Source organism: Cynoglossus semilaevis, chromosome 9 (genome assembly GCF_000523025.1).
Source record: "Cynoglossus semilaevis isolate Cse_v1.0 chromosome 9, Cse_v1.0, whole genome shotgun sequence".
In the NCBI taxonomy this organism is placed as follows: Eukaryota; Metazoa; Chordata; class Actinopteri; order Pleuronectiformes; family Cynoglossidae; genus Cynoglossus; species Cynoglossus semilaevis.
Genome location: NC_024315.1, coordinates 3,140,154 through 3,149,910, shown reverse-complemented (window position 1 = coordinate 3,149,910; position 9,757 = coordinate 3,140,154). Strand labels below are relative to the sequence as shown.

At 39.3% G+C, this 9,757-nt stretch overlaps 2 protein-coding genes across 2 annotated transcripts in view; both read right to left on the bottom strand.

Moving 5' to 3' along the window:
- jag1a (jagged canonical Notch ligand 1a) overlaps positions 1 to 1,634 on the bottom strand; it is a 10,342-nt gene extending 8,708 nt beyond the window's left edge. Inside the window, 3 exon segments of the mRNA XM_008316468.3 lie at positions 282 to 339; positions 515 to 820; positions 1,305 to 1,634. Coding sequence (XP_008314690.1) covers positions 282 to 339; positions 515 to 820; positions 1,305 to 1,367 — 427 coding nt within the window. The 5' untranslated portion in view covers positions 1,368 to 1,634.
- Positions 1,635 to 6,134: 4,500 nt separating this feature from the next.
- On the bottom strand, positions 6,135 to 9,654 carry rrp36 (ribosomal RNA processing 36). The gene is made up of 8 exons (XM_008316469.3): positions 9,529 to 9,654; positions 8,455 to 8,818; positions 8,083 to 8,218; positions 7,926 to 7,992; positions 7,744 to 7,848; positions 7,584 to 7,661; positions 7,050 to 7,167; positions 6,135 to 6,792 (listed from the first exon to the last, which is right to left on the bottom strand). The coding sequence occupies exons 2-8, from the start codon at positions 8,786 to 8,788 to the stop codon at positions 6,650 to 6,652; spliced, it is 981 nt and encodes a 326-aa protein (XP_008314691.1). The 5' UTR covers positions 8,789 to 8,818; positions 9,529 to 9,654; the 3' UTR covers positions 6,135 to 6,649.
- Positions 9,655 to 9,757: the final 103 nt, after the last annotated feature.

The window sequence follows — 9,757 nt, the reverse complement described above, 5'->3', positions numbered from 1 at the left end:
GACGATGGCACAGGTCAGCAGGTCGCTGCACGTCGGGTCACTTGGCACAGCTACGTTAAACTACAGTGTCAATATTTGTCTCGGTCAGAGGATGGATTCGACCGCTGCAAAATCTGACAAATACTCGTACTGAGATTCAGATTCAAGTCTGCATCCTCCCAAGAGTTTCCATAAAATGTTAAATGAAAAGAAACATTTCACTGACTTGAAGGGCATTACTGAAAAAAAAACTGACACCCTGGCAAAAAATATTTGGCAAATGTTTTGAAATCAATGCTCACCATTTGAAGAGGATCCGTTGTTGAAGTCTAAGGCTTCCATGATCAGTGTGTACGACCGCTGCACACAGACACAGACACAGAGAGGGTTGTCAAACTGCAGTAGCTAACATGCTCATAAGTCACAGCAGCAGCAGCAGGTATACATTTTTTAAATGTTGCTTGACAAGAGTGCTAAACGTTAGCCTAAAACAGCCAAGAGGAAACCTGTAGGTTTTTGTGATGTGTTTACTGACCGGCCATGAGAAGCTGATTGGCAGCAGGACTTTGCCTCCGTCGTTGCTGACGTTCTGCAGAGAAAAACTGTTCCCACCCAACACAGGTGTGGAAGCGGAGCCGAAAGTGCAGAAACCAAACTGGTGCACCTCCTGCTGGTACTCCTTCAAACACACTCTGAAGAAGGTGTCGCACTGGTCCACGTCGCTGCACCGCTGGTCACTGGATTCTCTGGATCTGTCGCAGCAGGCGCCGCTCTGCAGCCGCCCGTTAACGTTCTGCATTGACACTATCTGAATCTCAAACTGTCCAGAAGATGACGACATCTACAGAGACAGACAGAAAGACAGAGAGAGGACACGGTTTACCCTTAACGTGATTAAATCCAAAAGGATCTCCTTGGCCCCTGGAGTCTAGGACCTTGTTGGCGCGTTCATGTTAACTTTCCATCTGCTCCTAAAACTGATTTATGTACAACAGGTTCATGCAGTTTCTCAGTTCCACCCATGAAGACCTCTGCTCTGGTCTGAATGACTTTAAAATGATAGTGACGGAACTGTGGGCGCCCCCTGCTGTTTAGAATCCCATAAACCTCATCTGAGTGAAAATGTCAAAACAATCATCTTTTTTATAGTCAACATTAGGTGTATGGTCACTGGTACTCTTACACCGAACACCTTCGGGTTGAAAAAGGGTGATTTATCTAAAACATCTGACAGATTTATGACAAAATATCAACAATATAACTTCCAACCAGCAGTATTTTTATAAAAAAAAATAAGCATAATTTATGAATTAGAGACGATGTACCTTGACGAATGTCGACAACACCAACAGCTCCAGGAGGAGGATGCAGCTCTGGGGCAGCTTCATGCCGGCGGGACACGGCCGTCTGCGGATGGCTCACTGACGCACACTGTCGTACCTTTACTCTTCCGCCGGGACGCGCGAAACACAAACTTCTACAAAAAAAATTAATAAATGAATAAAAGACAAAGTAGAAAAAAATCCCACTAAAGTCTTAACTTGACTCGTTCTTCCGTCTCCCTTAACGGCTGCCCGTAAACCACGCTGCCGTTTGACTGCAGCTGGAACCTGGACTCAAGTCTAACGGCTTCTCGGTCAGGGGAACAGGGCGGATGGATAATAAGAAGGTAGATGAGGGCGGGGTCTACACTGACAAATCACCGCTGTCTGTTTAATATTCATGAGCACAGGTTTGTTTACGCTCCGCTCACATGGAGGTGGAGAAGTGCCTTCACACGTAGAAGCTAAAGATACTGGACAAACATCGGTGGTGGATGAAAAATAATCGAGTCCAAATAGAAACTGTATTTCTGGCTCACCTTTGGCAGTACTCTGTCTGACAAACGTTTATTTACTGTACTTTAGTCCAGATTAGTTATTATGGGCCAGAAATGTATATATATTTTTCTCTACCTTTTAGCTATTTCCGGGGAGCTAATTGAGGAGGGCTTTCTTTTTAAATAAATCTCTCACGATTAAACAAATGCCAGTGATTAATTTAAAAAAACCCAATTTAACTAAGTTATGTATTTCAATAACCAATATTCAAATATTTTATTCTTATCTTAAGCATTTCTTTGCAGTGTATTAGCTAGCTCTTCCAAATGGAATTTAGCTTTTTGTTAGCATTTAGCTTTTGGGGTAAATTTTAATTATTTGAGGGTCACTTTTAACCAACAGATTTGTTTTACCTATATTGTCAAGTTTGATACATCATTGGATTTGCTGCATTTTTTGCCTATTATCTTCAGCTTTTGTTTAGCTGTGTTGTACACATTCTTTGGCTAAATTCTAGCTATTATGCTATGTTACTTAACTTGTAGTTATCCTTAAAAAAAGTAGTTACTTCTATCATATTAAGATTTAGTCTCAAAGGGGATGTATGGTCAGTGTGTTTCTCTAACGAAATGTGTTTTATATTGAGACAAAACATTTGAACAGAATTTGAAAATAAAGCAGACTTCAGTTGCTAATGAGTAGTGGTTTGTTGACACTGAGTTTACATGGAGGTGCAGAAGTGCCTTCACATACAGGAGCCAAAGAAGTTCAAAACAGTCAGATAAAAACATTTTACCCAGGAATGCTAAATATACAAACACGCTGAAGCTAACTCTGAGCCCCAGTAATGTGTGATTCCACTCAAACATTTACAGTGAGTGTCGCAGAAACAATAAGAATGATGTTGAAAAGATTTTTCATGGCTTTTCCTTACATTTTGTTATCATATGTCTCACTTTACTTATATAGACTAATTTTAACTTTTTCTGGCTATATTGTTTCTAATTTTGCAAATATTTCTTCACATAGCTTTTGCAGTAGCTCCTTATATACTTGTTGTGTACTGTATGAATATTATTTTACGTTCACAATAATAATAGTATTCTATAAAAAAAGCATTACTACAGCTTTTGTATTAGACTCAACGTGGCGCTAAAATACAGTACTAGAGTATTTTATCACATACCAGTGTATTCAGTCATGGTTATCAGTACAGTAAGAGCAGATAAATACTGGAAATAATCAGCTTCACAACATGTAACAGAAGGGTATGAGTGGAGGAATGAAAGGAGGTGTCTGCAAATGGGGAGGAGGAGGAGGAAGAGGAGGAGGAGGAGGAGCTGAAATAGATCCTGAATGACAGAACAAAGGTGGCCTCCTCTTTATTGTCAAATTAGAGCAGCTGGGCCCATTCTCCTACAGGAGAACCATGAATAGATTATTGGAGTTGCTGTCACTTAGATGGAAAAAGGAGAGGAAAGCCCCGCCTCCTCCGTCCACCCCACCCTCCTTACACCAGCCCCAGACCCCACCCCCACCTGGATGTAGACGTACGAGCTCCACGGCTCCATGCCTTTGCTCAAGACAAAAATCTGATATTGTCTGAATATATTTTTTTACATGAATCTATAAATAGAAATCGGCATCACCTGGAGTCACAATAACCTACCAACGGACTGTCTAACCCTGAGGTTTTATGTTGTTTTTGGACAAATTATGAAATAAATTGAATGATAAAATGCGACATAAACACAGGCTAGCCATACGTAGGTTAAATTAAGGTAGAATTTAAATGAAATTCAAAGTGGGCAAATTTATATATTAATATCATACATCGCTAATACTACAAATCCAGCCAGTGTATAGTTGTATGTAACGACGGGCCAACTCTAGTACACATTTGATATGATCTCGCGGGCCAGGGTCCAGATTTGGACCGCAGGCCTGAGTTTGACACCTGGGCTTTAAATAGACCGTACTGGGAGTATGAACGTGGCTGTGAATGGTTGTTTTCTCCACATGTGGTCGTATGATGGACTGTCCAAGACACATGGATTGACTCCATTTTGCCTTGATGTTTTATTACTGTACTGCGTTGACTGTAACACAGCTACACCATGTACTGTCACATGTCAAAGTCCATAAAGAAAAAAAACAGTTGATTTCCAGTCACAGCACACATTAGTCATAAATCAAGGTCGGCAGACGGTGTGTTCAAATATGTTGTTTTCTTTCTGTCAATAATTACAATTGACACAAAGTGAACACAGGGAGTAACAGAAGACCAGCGATTCTTAAATATACTTTATTCGTCAATAATTACAATTGACACAAAGTGACCACAGGGAGTAACAGATGACCAGCGATTCTTAAATATACTTTAATTTTCATTTTATTTTGCTATTTCCAAATAGAGATTTTATGAGACAGAGGTCCCTGATGTGTAGGACTTTAACTTGTGCTTTCACAGATTATTTGCATCAGAGAAAAATTGCATCTTAAAAAAGGTCAGGAATCCCTTGGAGAACATGACATCAGCAGTGTTGTCTCTGACCCAGGAGACCAACCAAAGGCCAGAGACTCAGTCTGGAACAAAGGGGTATTGAGATTTAAAATGACAAAAATATGACTCACATTAACCCTGCGATGATAACTGAAGAAAACCTAAAGTTGTTTCTGGCCAAGTTTATCTTAGCATCATTAAAACCTACCATCAAAACAGGTAAAAATGAGGAGGGAAAACTTGTATGATTTACTTGTATTTGAAGTATTTGAAAGATAGCTATAAAAATACAAACAATGCTCCCAAATATGGAAAAAAGGCAAAAATAAAGACCTGATATTTAAATAACTAACTCAACAGAGTAGCAAAGGAGCTGAATGCTAACTCTGTACAAATGTAACAAGAGTTAGTTTGTAGTGGAAAATTTGGGTTTTAGCTTAGCTTTGTCTTTTTTGTTTGTTTTTTTTACAACAAATTTGAGCTTTACTGTGGACCTGGCAGTGAATCAACATTTTCTAAACTCACAGGATTTCTCCGTGGATCCTGGTGTGGGAGAGCCCTGAGCTCTGAATTGATTCAGACCAGTGATAGTCAGAATCTCTTTAGCGCCACACAATGGACGTACGCACTGCTCCGTCCTGCCATTAATTGTAACTCTCAGTGAAAAGGCAAATCCTAATCTGGACAATAATAGTGTGACATGCAGCGACCACCGCCAGCTGCTGCAGCTTTTCCACCGTCGTCTTCTTCTTCTTCTTCTTCTTCTCTTCTATTTCTTAAGGACGCAGTGACAGAGGAGAGCGACTAAAGAGTGATTAGGAGGCTGTAAAGGGATTATGAGGGTTTAATTGAGTGTGGTAATTGAAGTGGACAGTCAATGGGTGTGAACTTCGCTGAGGAGGCAGATGTGCTGTGAAATGGTCTGCTCTCCATCACACACTCTATTATTCTGTTTAGGCTGCAGCCAGGGGGCGGAGCCAACAGTTTCATTATGAGACTGTTGTTATTCATGACGCCGGACCTCAGTGGGAACAATGTCGGACTGGCAGAGCAGGTCATGAATCAGAATGAAGAGTCCACATCGTGTCCTGAAAAGAGTTTCTCAGCTGCGTAGATGTTGGACTTCTAGCTCCTTTTTTTTCATATATTTCTTTTTCCCATCATTTCTTGTATTTTTGGTTAGTTTAGCTCCATATTTGGTCAAACGTATTTAATGGGTTATATTTCCTAATATGTCAGAGGCATTTCTCAACTTTAATCAACTTTGTCGTCAGCTCAGAGCACAGAGCATGACCCTAATCTATTGTGCTGTTTGACTACATGAATGAAAGGTTGGAAAAGCGCCACCTGTCAGAGTGTGTTGTTGTTAAGTTTTGTTTATTGTCTTCAACAGTACAAACAGACACTGAACGTTCATCCTGCACCGAGGTCAAAAGTCCCAGTTCATCTAAAACAGGTGCAGGTTGATTACTGCCAAAAAAAAACAAAAAAAAAAAAACCACACAGTTCATCTGGGGACAGTTGTTTGGCTGTTCTTCCCATCCATCTNNNTCTCTTTAGCTAAATTTGAGCTTTTGTGCTTCGTTAGGTTTGCCAAGACTCAGGTTTTGGGCCAACTTCTTCTTGAGTTTTTAAGGCTGCAAGCAACATTTTGAGATTTCACTGCCACTCACTGACCTTTTCTCCTTGGTGTCATCTTAAACACTTCTTAACCCTCATTTTTCTAATTTTCAGCATCAATCATTTATGTATTTAAGTTTTTTATTTTAACTTCTGATTGTTTTAAAACAAAATTTTTTTCTAATTTTCAGCATCAGTCATTTATAAGTTTTTTTTTAACTTCTGATTGTTTTAAAACAAAATTTCTTTTAGAAGATTTGGAAAACTTTTTTTAAATGTAATCATTTTTTAAATCACAGAGTTCTAATTTAATTCTTGCAAAGATAAATAAAATACACTTCAAGTCTTTAACACTAACTTCATCGTCTTGTGTTTGTTACATCTATTATGTTTGTTTAACTTTCTAGCTTTTCTGTGACAAACTTTTAAGCATGGAGCAGCAGCTTCAGTGTCAGTGTTTTTCTCTTTGGACCGTCGTGTGGCAGAATGATGAAGAATTTCAGTTTCATGTTGAAAACCTCTGTCCTCCTCACATACAGGACCTTACATGTGAATGGTACTGAAAAACATCCAAAGCAATAATAATACAAAATGACATGCTGTGGCTCAAACACAAAGCCACCATTTGACTCAGAGTTCCTCCTGCTGGCGGAAATCAGTCATTACAAAACTCTCACTGGTTTTCAGCATTTTTTTTCCTGTTTCAGTTGAATTCAGTCAAGTTCTGTCATGAATCCTTGTGGCTCTGCGGCAGTTTCCTGCGATCTTTCCCAGCGTTCCTCTTCCTCTTCTTACTCAGGAAATTGTCCAGTTTACCGCTCTTTTTCAGCTCCTGATATTTATCTGCTAACAGCAGTTTCTTCTTCTCAGCTACAAGGGAAAAAAACATAACATTTAGGAAGACATTTTAGATGATTATGTGATTATTTTAGTGGGCTGCTGGTTCAATACTGCCTCGTGTGGTCAGTTTGTGCAGTTGGGATAAAAGGGCTGTGGTTAAAGTTGAAAAACATTGGTTTACTGTAAAAAACTCTCAAAATGCTGACTCAGGATCTACAGCCCTGAAGTAAATGTGGATTAGAAACATGGAGGTTGTGTATCAATTTTCAACTTCAACAGAAACTCACATTTCTTAAGGAAGAATGGTCGAGTTCCCTGATTGGCCAGCTCTCTCTGCTGCCTCTTCAGCTGCAGCTCCTTCTCTCTCTGCTGCTCTGCCGCAATCCTTGCCCTCTCCTGGTTTTCCTGTAAAGATAGAGACAACAGTGATACATATTTAACATAACATACAGAGAATGGAAGATACACACTGTTTAAATCACACCAACGCACTCCAGCCTGTCGTCTGCACGAGCTTCAAATGATAGAGACGTTTTAAAATGCTGCTAGCTAGTGATTCAGATCAGGTAATAAAGATAATCAACTACACACTGTTGAAATATACTGACAAATCCTTATCATGCTGCTAGCTAGTGATTCAGATCAGGCAATAAAGATAATCAACTACACACTGTCGAAATATACTGACAAATCCTTATGTGTTCAAAATTCTGCTGAACTGCATTCAGTAAATTCTGGTCAGTAACTTGATCCAAGAACATGGAGGTCTGATCCATTACAGCCCAGTTACTGTTTAGAGTTTTTCAGGTCTGAACTCTCACCATCCTCTTGAGGAGGAACTGCAGCTTCTCCTTCTTCTCTCCGTTCGTCTTCGTCTTCTTCAGCTGCTTCTGGACTTCCTGTGAACAGACAGGAATCCAGATAAATTAAACCAGAATTAAAAAAAAACAATTTCTGTCTGTTGTCTAACTGAAAGATGACCTTTTTCTCCCTCTGCTTGATGTCGTTGATGAAGTTGTATGTCTTGTTAAATATCTCCGACTTGTACTCTCCAGAGAGGTCGTCAAACCGTGGGTCTCGGTGCATCTGTGGGGACACGGTCATTGTTATGGTCAGACGTGTGATTCAGTTCTGAGACGCAGACTGTGACTTTCTTCACTCACCGTCTTCCTCACAGTGACGACCTGACGCAGGTACGGCACCGGTTTCTTGGCGGACACTTCTATCGGCCTGATTTGACGGTACACAAACAGACATATTGTTTAAATATTACAGTTAACATAATAATAACCAGAAGGAAACAAAGAAAAATCTCCTCACCTGTTCTTGTTCAAGCGTTTCTTCCTGCCTGTCGTCTCTTGTTTTGTTTCTTTACCATAGGCCACCTCATTGTAAACTTTGGTCCCCACTTTGTTCTGCAGCTCCATGATTTCCTCAAAGGACATGTTGGACAGTTCTGGGCAGGACAATGAATTAAAAATACAAAAAAAAAAGCAGTGTGATTATATTTATAAAGTACTGCCACCTGGTCAAAAAGGAGCTGATTTTTTTTCCAAAAAATGCTAAAAGATGGCTAGGTCCTTTTGGTTGAGGCTTTTTTTAAAAAAAGGTGGCTAGGTCCTTTTGGTTGAGGGTTTTTTTAAAATTAAAACAAAAATTGAAAGTTAATTAATTAAAGATCAAGGTTTTCACCTTTTTTCACATCATCTCTGGTCTGGAGCTCACTACTGCCCCCTGTAGCCTGTGGATCCTCATCATTGTTGTCATCTTCATCATCTTCATCGTCATCGTCAGAATCTTCAGTATCGCTGTCCTCTGGTTCTACTCCTTTTCCCTCCTCTTCCTCTTCATCATTATCTTCCTCTTCATCATCCTTTTCTTCATCCTCCTCCTCATCATCTCTGATTTCTTCAGCATCCCCTTCAGCTCCTCCTCTCTGGGCAATAAGAGTGAAGTTCCTCTCAGCGTCAGAATCTTCATCATCAGAGCTGTTCTCCATCCTTTTCACCTTTTCCTTCCTCTTCATCTCCAATTATGTTTTTGGTTTTTAGACAAACTGTAAGAGATGTATACATTTAATACCAAATTATAATGTGTTTTTAGAAGATGATAATATTTAAAATTATTAAATTGTTTTACAAAAACTTTTAGCTCTGTCTTTATTTTTATTAAGTAGTAGTAGTTGCAAACAGCTACAGTTCAGCCTCCCTCCATTGGCGGCAGCACGTAATAGTTGAGCGACAGTAAACAACGCCATCTTTGATTTGTGCTGCCTCAGTTCCGAGTCTGATTAACCTTAACCTGATACTTTATTTTTTCCATTATATATCGTTGTAACAAATTACTATAAAGCCGGGATTCTTAATTACAGACATTTAAAGAGCTTTTAGTGCTGCAAATGAAGTTATTACTTCTGCAGCATCGGATTTCGCCAAGTTTCGCTGATCAGCGCCCAGCACTGATGTTCGTTCATATTATTTCCAAATCGTTATTTTACAACTATTTAGAACAACACAAAACAAACACGCATCGTTGAATTTTGCATTTGGCCGAAGTTGTCAAAAGTTACACTATGAGTGAAACCGAGTCACCGAAGTCACAAAATGTTACGCAGGTTTTACACCTAAACATTGATCAACAAACAGACAATAAGTGTCTGTTGTTTGCTCAATCAAATGTTTTCTACTCTGTTTTAGTGACACAGTTATGACAAGACATTCCGATTTAAACTGTTCACAAACATGTTCATTAATTACACGTATCTACCTGCTTATGGTTGTTGTTTAAGTCCAGCTCCAGTATCCACGTGCGTCCTTAAAAGTATGCGTCAACATGAACCATAACATCACTTCCGGGTTCAAATTAAAAGCGTACCTATATTTTCTGTAAAAGTAGGAAAAACGATTTACCAACATCATATTACTTTTTACCAACATACTATTATAGGTATAGTATTTTCAACATTTTGACTGAGTTTAGTGGGACTTTATTTAAA

Excerpts from the sequence above, each read along its gene's own strand:
- rrp36 (XM_008316469.3), bottom strand. The coding sequence starts at position 8,788 with ATGAAGAGGAAGGAAAAGGTGAAAAGGATGGAGAACAGCTCTGATGAT. Across the intron at positions 8,219-8,454 it reads CAGAGATGATGTGAAAAAAG|AACTGTCCAACATGTCCTTT; the intron begins GTGAAAACCTTG and ends TGTCCTGCCCAG. Across the intron at positions 6,793-7,049 it reads ACCATTCTTCCTTAAGAAAT|CTGAGAAGAAGAAACTGCTG; the intron begins GTGAGTTTCTGT and ends TTTCCCTTGTAG.